The 15,752-nt window shown below is 46.0% G+C and overlaps 1 protein-coding gene across 1 annotated transcript; it reads left to right on the forward strand.

The window, feature by feature from the left end:
- The first annotated feature begins 5,524 nt into the window (after positions 1–5,524).
- Positions 5,525–15,322, forward strand: LOC136702009 (uncharacterized). The gene is made up of 3 exons (XM_066676819.1): positions 5,525–5,543; positions 13,208–14,363; positions 14,611–15,322. Exons 1-3 carry the CDS (start codon positions 5,525–5,527, stop codon positions 15,320–15,322), a joined length of 1,887 nt encoding a protein of 628 aa, XP_066532916.1.
- Positions 15,323–15,752: the final 430 nt, after the last annotated feature.

The following is a 15,752-nucleotide window of genomic DNA, read 5'->3' on the forward strand; positions in this document are numbered from 1 at the left end:
TACCTAGTAACAAGACCTCAGTTTTATCAGAATTTAACATGAGAAAGTTTTGCATCATCCAGTCTTTAATTTCAGTTAGACATTCTGTTATTTTACGTAGACAAGCAACATCATTGGGTTTGGCTGATATATACAGTTGTGTGTCATCAGCATAACAGTGGAATTGAATCCCATGCTTACGGATTAGTCGACCCAGTGGCAGCATGTAGAGTGTGAACAATACAGGGCCGAGCACTGATCCTTGTGGAACACCATATTTAACTAAAGTATGATTAGAGGATTTATTATTCAGATAAACAAATTGGTAACGATCGGATAAATAAGATCTGAACCAAGAGAGGGCAGATCCTTTTATTCCTACCAGATTTTCCAGCGTATCAAGAAGCATCACATGATCTATGGTATCAAATGCTGCACTAAGGTCAAGCAGCACCAGAATAGATATATAGCCCTTATCATGTGAAAGGAGTAAGTCATTAGTTACTCTTGTTAGAGCTGTTTCTGTGCTGTGATTTGGTCTAAATCCAGACTGAAAAATGTCATGAATGTCATTGTTTTGTAGATAAGAGCACAACTGCTGTGACACGACTTTTTCTAGAATCTTAGCAATAAAAGGGAGGTTTGAAATTGGCCTGTAGTTTGCGAGTACGAGAGGGTCAAGATTGGGTTTTTTAATAATTGGTTTGATTACCGCTAGTTTCAGAGGTTTTGGTACATATCCAATGTTGAGGGATGAGTTTATTATTGTGAGCAATGGTCTAATGACTTTAGGTAAAATTTGTTTAAATAATTGTGTTGGTACAGGATCCAGTAAGCATGTAGTTGATTTAGATGAGCTAATTAAACTAAGCAAGTCATTTTCATCGACAGAATTCAAGTAGTCTAAGTGCACCTCAGAGCTGGCGGGTGGTTCATCTACGAGAGCCGATGTGACTTTGGACTGATTTTGGATTTTGAGGCGAATGCAATCAATTTTATCATTAAAAAACATCATAAAGTCATTGCTACAGAAATCAGAGGGAACAATGGGGTTGATTTCCTTTTTGTTTCCAATTAGATTTGATACAGTGCTAAAAAGGAATCTAGGGTTGTCTTTGTTGTTTTCTATAAGGGAAGAGATGTACTGTGATTTGGCTTTAGATAAGGCATGTTTATAGTCGGTGAGGCTGTGCTGCCATGCAATTCGGAAACATTCTAGTTTTGTGTGTCTCCATTTACGTTCATGGTTACGGGCAGCCAGTTTTAATGCACGCGTGCTGTCACTGTACCATGGAGCAAGCCTTTTCTCTCTAAATTGTTTGGTCTTGACTGGTGCAACACTATCTAGGTTTGTACACAATAAGTGTTGTAGGTTGTTTGTAATGAGCTCAAGGTCATTTGGGTGAGTTGGAGAAGAAATGGTGGTAAGGTCTGGAAGGTTGTTGATAAAATCACTAACTGTTGAGGATGTTATAGTGCGCTTTCTAATATAGCGTGGTTGTGGACAAATATCAAAGTTTAACGCTATTTCATATGTGATTAGATGGTGATCAGAGATGGTCTCATGTAGCGAGAGATTGGATAGATTCTTTATCTCAATGCCCCGTGTTAACACTAGGTCCAGTGTGTGTTTGCATTGATGAGTGGGCCCAGTAACATTCTGAGTGAACCCTAGCGCATCCAAAATTGATTCAAATGCAATTTTAAGTGGATCATGGTCCTTCTCAAAGTGAATATTGAAATCACCAACAATTAAGGCCTTTTCTGATACGATAACTACACTTGAGAGAAAATCAGCAAATTCACAAAGAAATTCTGTATAAGGGCCAGGAGGACGATAGATTGTGATGAGCATAAATGAGTGCTGCCTTTTTGATGCAGTGACTTTAAGAGTAAGTACTTCAAAGGATTTAGTATCATAACTAGATTTTTGTGTTGTGTCAATGGTAGGGTCATAGATTGTGGCTACACCACCACCACGACCAGATGTTCGTGGGCAACTGTAATAGCTGAAGCCAGGGGGAGTGGACTCATTTAGGTCAATGTATTCATTGGGTTTAGCCCATGTTTCGCAGAGACATAATGCATAGAGTTTGTTATCAGTAATAATATCACAGACAGTGAGTGCTTTGGATGTTAGAGATCGTATATTTAAAAGCCCTAATTTAATGCTGGAAGTGCTGAAATATTGCGTTCGCTGCAGTGCCTTGGTGTTAATTCTAATTAGGTTGTTAAAACTGATTTTTGGGCGTTTGTGATAACAAGCTTTGCGGGGAACAGACACAGTCTCAATGCTGAAAAATTTATTAGCATTAATTAGAGTGGGTGATATGGACATGCTACTCATCATACTAGCAGTAGAGAGATGGTCAGGAGGAACATTAGAAATTTTAATATTACTTACCTGCTCGCTATCCATTCCACCTACCTGACTGATGTGACTGGGAATGACCAGTCAGTTCCGGCGCAGAACCACCTCAATGTTCTCAGAGAGAACTGCGGATCCTAGACGGCTTGGATGAAGCCCATCCCAACGATACAGTGCCGGACGCTCACGAAAGCACTCCCAGTTGTCGACGTAGTCCACGCCGACAGTGCCGCACCAATCCAGGAGCCAGGAGTGGAGCCCGAAGAGCCTGCTAAACGCCTCGCATCCTCGACGGTAGGTGGGCAGGGGGCCAGAGACGATGATCCTAGCATCCGTCTTCTTCCGAGCGGTATCCAGAAGCGAACGGTAGTGCTCCTTCAGGACCTCGCTGCGGCGGGCGGAGATGTCGTTCGTTCCCACGTGGAGAACGACGGTGCCGAAGTCCTCGCGCTGCCGAAGCGCCGACGGAAGCCGCCTGGCGACGTCCAGGACACGTGCGCCTGGGAGACAAGACACGGTTGCATTACTCTTTATCCCCGGCACTTTTAAATGTCTAACTATTGAGTCACCAATAATAAGAACACCGTCCTGTTTAGTCTTTGGCGCTGGAGCAGGTGAAGGCCAGGAGCTGAGCACCTCAAACCGGTTGGCGGAAGTGAAGACTGGCTGCGGTGGAGGGGGGGACGGCGTCGGCTTCCCACGCCCACGCTGGCGCTCCCATCCCGGTGCAGGCGTGTAGATGGGTACCCCCGCAAACCGCCGCGGCAGAGGAGCCGGAGAGGCGACGGCCACGTAGGAGGCGTCGCGGGCTGCCTCGAGTCTCGTCTTCTCCCGCTGGAGCTCCGTCTGCTTCTCCAAGAGACGCTGAATCCGGCGACCGAGCTGCTCGAGCTCCGCGCCGAGCTCAGAAAGGGCTCGTTCCTCGGCAGGCACCATGAAGACAGAAAAATAAACAATGAGAAATAATATGTACGAAAAAAAATGAAGTTAAGAAGCACGGTGGGTTAGGAATGATGAAGACAGCACACTAGGATAAGCAATGCCAAAGAATATGCAATAGAGATTGTAAATAAACGTCTAGAGGACTAAAACAGCGACAAACGGCAAACAATTTCAAATCAAGCACGCGAGTAGTCAGCCGGAAGTGACGTACCTGTGACGTTCCTCCAATTAGAATTAAACCTCTAGTGGTACTTAATGTGTCTGATCCACGTTTACCAGCACAACGCACACTAACACATTACAGCAGTGTCACTGCAGGGCCATCCAAATAATGCATGCTCTGTAGAGGCCATGGCCTTCTCTGTCATTCATACAAGGATATCTAATCCTGGGCAAATCAACCAAAACATTACAAACAGCCTGTGGTAAAAATGACATCACCCAACATCCACATGTAAAAACAATCCTGTCTGAACAGGGCACAGGGCTGGCAAAGCATGGGCAGGTGATCCAGCATGATATACAACCCATAATCACACTCATTATACCACAACAGTTCAGGTTCTAGGCGCAGAAGGCAGGAGAGGGTTAAGCTGCACACATGACCCACATATCAGCAGAATCAGTAGAGCTGACTCTCTCTATCCTCCCCATCGCTGAGGTGAGGGAGTGAAGTATGTAAGGCTCTATTCTTTTCTTGTGTGTGTGTGTGTGTGTGGCTGCAATAATATGATTAGTAAAAAGCCTCACTGAAATAGAGCTTTTAAATGGGTGCAAGCAACAGAGCAAAAGCTGCCATGGTTCAATAAGCCCTTTGTCTCGGTGAACACTCCCACACCCACAACCCACTCTCTCTCTCTCTCTCTCTCTCTCTTTCTCTCTCTCGCTCTCTCTCTCTCTCTCACACACACACACACACACACACCTACAAACTGGACCTGCCTCCTCTACACCTCCATTATTTCTTTCAAACGGCTTTGTTCTTAGTGATTTGTCTGCAGCTATTGCTCCCTCCACTCTCATTTCACCCAATCAGTGAGCTTCAAAATGCACAGACATTATTACACAACACTTACCACACGCACCAGAGCTGCACATTGAGGCATTACCACACATTACACCTGCCTCCTGCCACTTCAGCATCAGACCTGCCAAGAGCCAGTGTGAATGATACAAAGAAAATGAGAAAAAAAGAAGAGATGTTAAAAGAAAACTTGAAGAACTGTGAGAAGGGAAAAAACAGGCAACAAACAATTGAGGAGAGATAAGAAAAAAGAGGAAAAAGAAAAGAGAGAAATAAGAAGAATTGATAAAAGAGCAACAGAAGAAAGGAAAAGAGAACAGACAATAAGAGCTGAGGACAAGACAATGTAGCACTAAGGAAAAGAGAAGAAAAGCACTGAGGAGAAGAGAAGAGAAGCACTGAAGAGAAGAGAAGCACTGAGGAAAAGAGAAGAGAAGAGAATAGAAAAGAAAAGAGCTGAAGAGAAGAGAAGAGAAAACAGCTGAGGAGAAGAGAATAGAAAAGAAAAGAGCTGAGAAGAGAACAGAAGATGAGAAGAGAAGAGCTGAGGAGAAGAGAAGAGAAGAGAAGCACTGAGGAGAATAGAAGAGAAGAGAAGCACTGAGGAGAATAGAAGAGACAAGCTGAGGAGAAGAGAAGAGAAAAGAACTGAGGAGAAGAGAAGAGAATAGAAAAGAAAAAAAGCTGAGAAGAGAACAGAAGATGAGAAGAGAAAAGAAGAGAAGAGCTGAAGAGAAGAGAAGCACTGAGGAGAAGAGAAAAGAGTTGAGAAGAAGAGAAGAGAAAAGAGCCGAGGAGAAGAGAAGAGAATAGAAAAAAAAAAGATTTGATAAGAGAACAGAAGACAAGAAGAGATGCGAAGCATCAGATGTACTTTAGTCTCAGAGGAAGTGTGCTAGGCTTCGTCCTCCAGCTTTGGCCGCAGTGTGTGATGGAGGGGAGACTCAGAAATGACTGGAATTACAGAGAAAAAAGACAGAAGTCAAAGTACGGTCTTCATTCACCGCTCCTCATTTAACAAAGTAGATTACAGGCCTATTGACCACTTTCCTGGCCATGGCTCCTCTCAGAGATGTCAGCTGACAGAGCTATTGATCAGTGTGATATACATGACTCCTTTATCGATCATCTCTCCATGTTATGGACAACTCCTGACTGCCTGGAGTCCTCCTGAACTATTCTCATTATGACTATATCATGAGTTTGAAGACATGGCGGGGGGTGCGTTAGGTAAGAGAGTCGCTGAAGTTCTACTTTCCTGCAGCTGCATCAGCAGTTTTATGTTCTAATAAGCATCCACTATGGGGCATAAGACCCCCAAACTGAGTCCAAACTGAACAGTTCCTCCTCAGTGCTTCACATAATAACAGGGTTTCATTCAATTACAACTCCCTCCTCATTAGTAGATTGATCACTGCGCGACTGATTGAAAGCCAGATCCAAATCGAGGGGTGATCTAATCTATAGTGCAATTAACTGCACGAATAAATTGCAAATTAAGCAAATTGACCAATGATGGTTATCATTCTTCCCCCTTATTCCACATATCGGTTCACTCCTGAGCACTACATCCATCTTTAAGTAATGGAGACCCTGTCCTTGTCTCATTAAAGGGGAGGTATTATGTAAAATTCACTATGTCTGTACATTTCCACATCGTTTTTAGAGTATCTGGAGTGCTCAAAAGTCGACAATAAAAGCAACCCCCCTACAGTAGATCAGTGGAAGTGCATTCTCTGGAAGGATGGAGCTTCAGACAGTTCCTTTGGGTGGAGCTAGAGTTTTGTTTGTGATCCACACCTAATCAACCAACATCAGAACCTGGCCTCAGTAGTTATACCATGTGTCTGAATGCCATCAAACCCCCACAGCAACATTCAAATATGTAGCCTAAATCATTCCCGGAAGAGTAGAAGCTGCTATGGCAGTAAATGGAAATACACTTCAAGGGATTGATCTATTATCTGTTTTCCGTCTTGTCTGTCACATGACCAGCTTCATAGCTGTTCCTGGTATGTTCCTCTTTATAAGCTCCCTTTGTACTCTTACCGTTTTTCACTCATTGTTGTTTGTTGGAGTGTTTAAGTGTTTCAATGTTTCTGTGTGCATTTGTGAATAAACGTCAGTGGTGGACTATGTACACAAATCACATACATGAGTTAAAGTACAGATATTCAAAGTAAAATATTACACACATATTACATGTATTGCAAATATTACACCTTAAATTTTCAGTTGAGTAAACGTAAGGGGGATTTCCTTTTTAATGTACCTAAAAAAACACTAAGTAGTATTTCTACCTTAAAATAATGGCTTCTAAATTATTGTAATGCTCCATGGAGCGGTTATAGTGAGAATAGAGCCTCTGTGGCTGCTACACCGGGTCCTCTGATGGTTTACTGCACTACCCAACTTCTGAATCACAGGGCGGAGGACTCTCATGGGAAATGGGTAACACTCAATGGCACATAGCTCACAGGTGGATGGTTGCCTAGCTACAAGAAGAATCTAGCTCAGTATTCCTGGTACGGACATTATATGGCAGAGAGAGAGAGAAGCCATACAAGAGTTAATACTGGACTGAATTTACTGGTTTGTAGCTGCTACCTTTTGCCGGATTGGCTCACTTTTCTACAAGTGTCTATGTCTGTGGAATCTAAGCTTTGTTGAGGACAGTGTTATAATCCAGTTTTGAGAGTTACTGATGAACGAGGGTGAGTGCTAGCACCGAATTAGCTCAGTTTTTAGCATTGGACATTGATTCTGGTAATAAGTGCTTTACTGTTTGTTGCTGTGGATATAACGACTAGTGTACCACCAAAGTTACACTTCATGGTCATAAGAACATGGCCCAGTGTGTGTTATGAGCGATATATGAGTTTTATCATTTAGTCAACATTATTTTATTTGATTACACACATTCCCCCGGCTCAACGTCATCCAGAGCCCGGAGAACCATTCACTACTTTTGTAAACCTCACTCGATGAATGAGAGAGTAAAAGAGAGACAGAGAGTGAGAGAGGTGTGTGTTTGTCTGAGAGAGAGAGAGACATGGAGAGTTTGTGTAGGTAATGATTTGATTTCACAACAGTATTGTAAACGTGAATTACACTCAGCAGCAGACAGGGGGTGCTTGAGACAAAAATACAATTCTTATGTTGTATTCCTTTAAGTATCAGAAGTAAAACTATCATAGTGTATTATGGCTCTAATATCCTTTATTATTTTTGACTCTTGATTAATTGAAATTGACTCCTTTTAGGTAAAAATTCTTCAAAGCCACTCTTGGTTCACTAATATTTCAATACATTGTCATAAATTAATGCAAAACTGAAGTCTGTTAAAAGCATCATAAAGCATAAAACAATGAGGCAAATAATGTCCTTTAGGTAGAACCAAACTGCTGTGAAATTACGGTTTGTGAACAAGCAGTTTTGGTTTAAGATTTATTGGCAACTTAGTTACAAGCTTAAGTTTATTTAAAACAACAACAACAACAACAAAAAACCCTTAAGCATTATTGGCCTTTGGTCATAAACAAACTCGCCAAAACATAGCGTGTATAAATTTACAAAAAAGATGCATGACATTATGTCATATATTTCTATTTTATTGTCATGTATCTACCGACCAACTTAGAAACTAATTCACTCACCACTTAAAACAAATGACATATTTTTCTTAATGACTTATTTTTCTTCTCAAGTATTTCAAAGAAATCACTTAAATAGGGCCAGGGGTTTTTAGGATTTTCTTCCATCCTTTTGGCTTATGCTCTCCCGTTGGCACTCCGTGATGCTGCATTGACAGTGTGCTTAACAAAGTGCGCCCTGTAACCTGATTGGTGTGATCACGTGTTTTTAGATTTAGGCAGAGCAAATAAAAAATCACTGGGTGGTCTTATTTCAGGGTGTGGGTCCGTGGGCTCCAGATCCTCAGTATAATGTTCACACGAATTGAACAAGTGATTTATTTTCATATTGTGTCCCCTCTAAGGGCCTACACTGAAAGTAAAAAGATTAAAGACACAATCTCCAGGATAATCTCCAAAATAAAGTGGATCATTTAAAGAAAGTCCAAACAGAGCGTTACATCCCGTTTGTTTATTTGTTTATTTATTTATTTACAGTTTTTTTGGTCAGGTTTCCTGCATTAACTTACTGTGCTGTACTTACTCTCACGTCCCTCTTGCTCTCTCTGGCAAAGTGGCCACACTGGGTAAATCGTCACAGTTCAGTGAATCTACTGCCGTATTACCTGGATTAGCTGTGCACATTATGGGCGGCACTGTGGCTTGGTGGTGAGCTGGGATCTTGGGTTCAAGTTCCATCTGGGTGGAACCAGATGTTCTCCCTGTGTCTGTGTGGGTTTCATCTGGGGTTCCCGGTTTCCTCCCACAGTCCAAAAACATGGAGGTTAGGTTAATTGGCTTCTGAAATAACTGTTCTTGTGTATGTGAATGAGTGAATGTATGTGTGAGTGAATGTGTATGTGCTCAGATATGGACTGGCGTTCTATCCTGGGTGAATCTAGTGCCTGATGCAGTCCTCCAGGTGGACGGTCGTTCCTGGTTTAGAGTACGATGTGCGCTTTTGGCTGCCACTTCTCACCAGTGTGTGTGTGGATTGAGTGTTGACTGTAAAGTGCCCTTGCGTTTCCAGAAAGGCACTATATAAGTGTATATATGTGTAAAAAAATACTAAACATTGTCTATAGTCGTGTGAAACAACTCAGGCTCCATTAACATTATCTCAATAATTTATCACAAATCTTAAAGAGATTTTTCTCGTTCTCTTCCCCTAAGGAAGTGAATTGTCAAAGCAGATTAATGAAAAGCGAGTTTCCCAAAGAGAATGTGAGACCTCTAACAACCGAGCAAGACCTGGCCTTTCATCAGAACTGTCCCTGTCCCTCTCAGATAAACAGCACTTACAGCATTCACCTCAGAGAGAGAGAGAGACAGAGAGAGAGACAGAGAGAGAGAGAGAGAGAGAGAGAGAGAGAGAGAGAGAGACAGAGAGCATCACAGCTCCACACTCCTGTCTGATCTGAACACATCCACAGCTGATGGCGTCCGTCCTTCCACTGTAAGTGCAGCACAGCACTGTGGGTCTGAAAGGACGTGGATAGGCCAGCGTACTCTGTTTCTGTCTAAGGTCAGTTCTGCATCTGTGCTGGTCAGACTAGGGAGGATGGTGCTAATCAGGCTCTTGCAGTTGGGAGGGGCATAAAACGCCCCGGTAACGAGATGATGGCCAGTTGCCATGGTAACGGCCGCTGACGTGCAGTTGCCAACTATTGTACCTGCTGCCCGTGTGATAGCCTTCCTTCAGGAAAGGAGAGAGAGAGAGAGAGAGAGAGAGAGAGAGAGAGAGAGAGAGAGAGAGAGAGAGAGAGAGAGAGAGAGAGAAAGAGAGAAATGCAGGAGCAGTAGAGAAAGGTGAGCTCTGTTGAACACTGGGTCCAGCTCTGAGCTCGACAGCTGTGTAAAGGATTCTGTTTGTGCTTCTGCTTTTTTTTCCTGGTTTCTTTCTTTCCTTCATAGAGCTGCACAGAGACTCTGCTTCTTTTTCTCCAGCCCTTTAAACAGCAGCAGACTCACAGAAGGACACAAAGCAGCCCTGTCACTACCCACCCCCCAGCTCTTTATGAAGAGCTTCTTTCAGGCCTGAACCCTCCGAGGCCTGCTCTACGCTGCTCTAGGCAAGTGTATGCTTCATGACGGCTCTGTGATTAGATCTCAGCGGGCGGTCTGCTCTGGTGCGGGAGCTTATAGATGTAACTGAGCTTTGGTTCTGCAGCATTTGATGGTGATGAGGAGGATTGTTGGTGTAGTCATTAGAAATAAAATACTACGTCCAAAAGAATATATAAGGAGAAATGCTTCAGAGTTATAATGGAATCCTCCTGTCCTTTTTCAGAGCCAGTCTCAAAGTGCTTTATCAGCAGAGACTGAATCCTAAACAGGGCAAATAGCTTAGAGCCCAAATACTATGCAACTAATGGTGCTTTTACACTGCGTGGCATCGGCTTGACTCAATTTGGCACGGCTCTACACACTGTTCTCTGGTCACTTTTTCACTAGCACAGTTCTCCTGTGAAATGTAGCCATTGACGTCGCAAATCCTCATCTCTAACGGGAACCACAGGCTTTGAAATCCATAACAACAATGGCAGTAATGTTAGGTGCTGTTTACTCGTTATGTATTCAGGTATTGTTTTTGTGTTTTTGGACTGAACATGGTTCCATGCCCCAGTTCTTACTGATTCCCGTTCTCACAGCAGAGTTTTCCTTGTTGCAGTGTCCGGCTCTCGCTGGAGTTTTCTGTTGGTTGCCGATCCAAGGAGCGTTTGAACCTCTACAAAACACCATGGTGTAATTGTACTGTGGCTGTAAGTTAGATTTAAAAAAGACCACTGCTCTATCTTGGAGATTTATTTTAGAAGCTGCGAGTTTGTGCTCGAGCTTCGCATTTTGTGGTGATTAGCCAGAGACCTGTCAATCAGGGCTCTGCAGGGTTACCACATCACATTAAATCCCTGTTCTGCTTGCTTCATATGAGGGAGTACAATTGTAGCTGGTTCCAGGGACCCGATTGGGCTAGTGCAAAAGGAAATGTCGAGTAGGTTCCATGCAGTGGAAAAGCGCCATAAGACACAACCACCCAGAGAACAATGATTCTGGCCCAGGTTTGACCCATAGCCATTTCCAAGCTCCACTAGCCACTTGGATCACCTTTGAGCAGACCACCACATTCCCAGGGGTGTGCTTAATTTGGTGCACTTTTGCCTCACGTCCAGTTTGCCATGACCAGCACTGCCATAGCTTTGCCAGAGGTGGCCAGATGTGTTTTGAAACATAAGAGCCGAGTGGGCTTAATTAATATGTGGGCCACTTTTGGTTCTCATGCCTGTAGCACCAGTGGGTCCAAGGCTCAGTGAACTTGTTGACCCTTTTACTTCCTGTCTTTACCTCAGTCAGTTCTCCAGTTGCCCTTCTGTGGACCACTTTTGATAGGTACTATCCACTACATATCACAGAATGCCCCACAGGACCTGCTGGATTAGTGATACTCTCTGACCAAAACATTAAGACCAACCCTGGTCAAAGTGGCTCAGATCCTTACGCTCTCCCACTTTCAAGACATTTTCAGGAAATGTTCACTCAGTGCCTGATATACTCCACCTCTCCACAGGGGGCGCTGTGACCAGATGATCGCTGTTACCATTTCACCACCTGAAGGTTTTAATCTTGTGGCTGATCTGTGTACATAGCTTACACTAAGTGAGACGTATGAAGGTCCACCGCTTCTCAAATTGCTCTAAACACAATGTAGCTCATTGTAGCTCAACAAGCTTGGAGGAGAACACTAAACACTAATGTTAGATCAGAGGCCTGCTGGCTGTGTGCTATATATACAATCACTGATAAACATCAGTGTGTGTGTGTGTGTGTGTGTATAATACCTCAGTCTCTACTTGTCAGAAGCATAGAATGAATGAATATTTGATTGTCCATATTTAGTGTTTGCCAAAATACCTTCAAGTGTGTGTTTGAGTGAGTGTGTGAGGGCTACAGTGCACGTGCACACACACACACACACACACACACACACACACACACACACACACACACACACACACACACACAGCTCTCCACAGTGAACTGCAGGGATAATAGGAATCATAAATAGAGGTGTGAATAAATAATAGTCTCCACCCACGCTGCTGCAGGAAAAAATCCCTGCATCCCTCTTTCAGAAAACAGTAAAAGAGAGAGGGAGGAAATAGACAGAAGGAGAGAAAGAAAGAGAAGAGAGGGATGAAAAAGGGGAATGAGAATGAGAGAGAGAGAGAGAGGGAAGTATGTGTGTGTGTGTGTGTGGGAGAGAGAGAGCGAGAGAGGATGGAGCGAGGTGGGGGTCGAGGCCTCCAGGTGAAGCAGATGCAGTGATGGACCTACAATCACACAGTATGATGCAGTTTTAACACCTCACTCTCTCTCTCTCACTCACACTCTCACACACACACACACACACACAAAACAACAGAAGCTGACCAGTCCAGCTGTGTCCAGTCCAGAAGAAGACCCTTGTGCACATCACTGTGTCCTGTTTGAGCATCTGTTCCACTCTGCTGCAGAGACTGCTGCTGATGAAGCTCTGTGGACCTGCCTTCACTGAATTGAAGGAAGGTGGTCCACAGTGGTCCACAAAGCAGCCACACACACTTAGCTGTTTACAGGCATCTCCTCCCTGAGGCTAATCTGAGGCTGGTAATTAGCAGCTCCCAATTGAAGCAGCACACAGACACACTCAGCATCCCAACCCTTACTCAGCGCCCTCCGCCCTTACTCACATCCCCTCCGCCCTTACTCACATCCCCTCCACGTTTACTTAGATCCCCTTCGCCTTTACTCAGATCCCCTCTGCCCTTTACTCAAATCCCCTCTGCCCTTTACTCAAATCCCCTCCACCCTTACTCAGATCCCCTCCACCCTTACTCAGATCCCCTCTGCCCTTACTCAGATCCCCTCTGCCCTTTACTCAAATCCCCTCTGCCCTTTACTCAAATTCCCTCCGCCCTTATTCAGATCCCCTCCGCCCTTACTCAGATACCCTCTGCCCTTTACTCAAATCCCCTCCCCCCTTATTCAGATCCCCTCTACTCTTACTCAAATCCCCTCTGCCCTTACTCATATCCCCTCCTCTTTTACTCAGATCCCCTCCTGCCTTTACTTAGATCCCCTCCCGCACTTAATCAGATCCCCCCTCCGCCTTTACTCAGATCTCCTCCACCCTTACTCAGTGCCCTCCACCCTTACTCAAATCACCTCCACCTTTACTCAGGTCCCCTCCAGCCTCTACTTAGATCCCCTCCCGCACTTACTCAGGTCCCCCTTCTGCCCTTACTCAGTGCCCTCCACCCTTACTCAAATCACCTCAGCCTTTACTCAGATCCCCACCGCCTTTACTCAGATCCCCTCCGCCCTTACTCAGATCCCATCCGCCCTTACTCAGATCCCCTCCGCCCTTACCCAGATCCCCTCCTGCCTTTACTCAGATCCCCTCCGCCTTTACTCAGACCCCCTCCGCCCTTACTCAGATCCCATCTGCCCTTACTCAGATCCCCTCTGCCCTTACCCAGATCCCCTCCGGCTTTACTCAGAACCCCTCCACCCTTATTCAGAACCCCTCCACCCTTACTCAGATCCCCTCCGCCCTTTACTCAAATCCCCTCCGCCCTTATTCAGAACCCCTCCACCTTTACTCAGATCCCTTCCGCCCTTTACTCAAATCCCCTCCACCCTTACCCAGATCCCCTCCTGCCTTTACTCAGATCCCCTCCTGCCTTAACTCAGATCCCCTCCACCCTTACTCAGATCCCATCTGCCCTTACTCAGATCCCCTCCGCCCTTTACCCAGATCCCCTCCGCCCTTATTCAGAACCCCTCCACCCTTATTCAGAACCCCTCCGCCCTTACCCAGATCCCCTCCGCCTTTACTCAAATCCCCTCCGCCCTTATTCAGAACCCCTCAACCCTTACTCAGATCCTCTCCGCCCTTTACTCAAATCCCCTCCGCCCTTATTAAGAACCCCTCCACCCTCACTCAGATCCCAGCCACCTTTACTCAGATCCTTTCCACCTTTACTCAGATCCCACCTCCCACCCTTACTCAGATCCCTTCCGCCTTTACTCAGATCTCCCCGCCCACCCTTACTCAGATCCCCCCTCCCGCCCTTACTCAGATCCCCTCCGCCTTTATTCAGATCCACCCTCCCGCCCTTACTCAGATCCCCCCCTCCCGCCCTTACTCAGTTCCCCCCCTCCCGCCCTTACTCAGTTCCCCCCCTCCGCCCTTACTCAGTTCCCCTCCTGCCCTTACTCAGATCCCCTCCGCCTTTACTCAGATCTCCCCTCCCGCCCTTACTCAGATCCCCCCACCTTTACTCAGATCTCTCCTCCCGCCCTTACTCAGATCCCCTCCGCCTTTATTCAGATCCACCCTCCCGCCCTTACTCAGATCCCCCCCTCCCGCCCTTACTCAGTTCCCCCCCTCCGCCCTTACTCAGTTCCCCTCCTGCCCTTACTCAGATCCCCTCCGCCTTTACTCAGATCTCCCCTCCCGCCCTTACTCAGATCCCCCCACCTTTACTCAGATCTCTCCTCCCGCCCTTACTCATATCCCCTCCAGCCTTATTCAGATCCCCTCCTCCCTTACTCAGATCACCCCTCCCGCCTTTACTCAGATTCCCTCTGCCCTTACTCAGATCCCCCCTCCCGCCCTTACTCAGATCCACTCCCGCCCTTACTCAGATCCCCACCGCCCTTACCCAGATCCCAGCCACCTTTACTCATATCCCCTCCGCCTATACTCAGATCCCCTCTGCTCTTACTCAGATCCCCTCCGCCCTTACTCAGATCCCCTCCGTCTTTACTCAAATCCCCTCCGCCCTTACCCAGATTCCCTCCACCTTTACTCAGATCCTCTCCGCCCTTACCCAGATCCTGGCCACCTTTACTCAGATCCCCTCCGCCTTTACTCAGATCCCCTCCCGTCCTTACTCAGATCCCCTCCGCCTTTACTCATATCCCCTCCCACCCTTACTCAGATCCCCTCCCGCCCTTACTCAGATCCCTCCTCCCGCCCTTACTCAGATCCCTCCTCCCGCCCTTACTCAGATCCCCTCCGCCCTTACTCAGATCCCCTCCGTCTTTACTCAAATCCCCTCCGCCCTTACCCAGATCCCCTCCACATTTACTCAGATCCTCTCTGCCCTTACCCAGATCCTGGCCACCTTTACTCAGATCCCCTCCGCCTTTACTCAGATCCCCTCCCGTCCTTCCTCAGATCCCATCCGCCTTTACTCAGATCCCCTCCCACCCTTACTCAGATCCCTCCTCCCGCCCTTACTCAGATCCCCTCCGCCCTTACTCAGATCTCCTCCCGCTCTTACTCAGATCCCCTCCTCCTTTACTCAGATCCCCCCTCCCGCCCTTCCTTAGATCCCCTCTGCCTTTACTCAGATCCCCCCTCCCGCCCTTACTCAGATCCTTTCCGCCCTTACCCAGATCCCAGCCAACTTTACTCAGATCCCCTCCACCTTTACTCAGATCCCCCCTCCCACCCTTACTCAGATCCCCCCTCCCGCCCTTACTCAGGACTTCCCCTCACTTGCTCAGTTTATGTTAGTGCTTATTTATTTGTATCTATGAGAGCTGTCCCTGATCGTGATGACCCCCTCCATGTTCAGAAGTCTGTGGACTGCTAATGAGTAATTTCAGCTACTCAGGCAGCCATTCTGGACATAGATGTTCAGCTGTACACACACAGTTTGTATCTCCACAGAAACACACGCTGATGCTCTGAAGCAGCTGCACATGAGACGACCGTCAGAATGATTAATGCTATATATTTAACAAGGGAGAGAGAGAG

The sequence above is a fragment of the Hoplias malabaricus genome, chromosome 7 (genome assembly GCF_029633855.1).
Source record: "Hoplias malabaricus isolate fHopMal1 chromosome 7, fHopMal1.hap1, whole genome shotgun sequence".
NCBI lineage: Eukaryota > Metazoa > Chordata > Actinopteri > Characiformes > Erythrinidae > Hoplias > Hoplias malabaricus.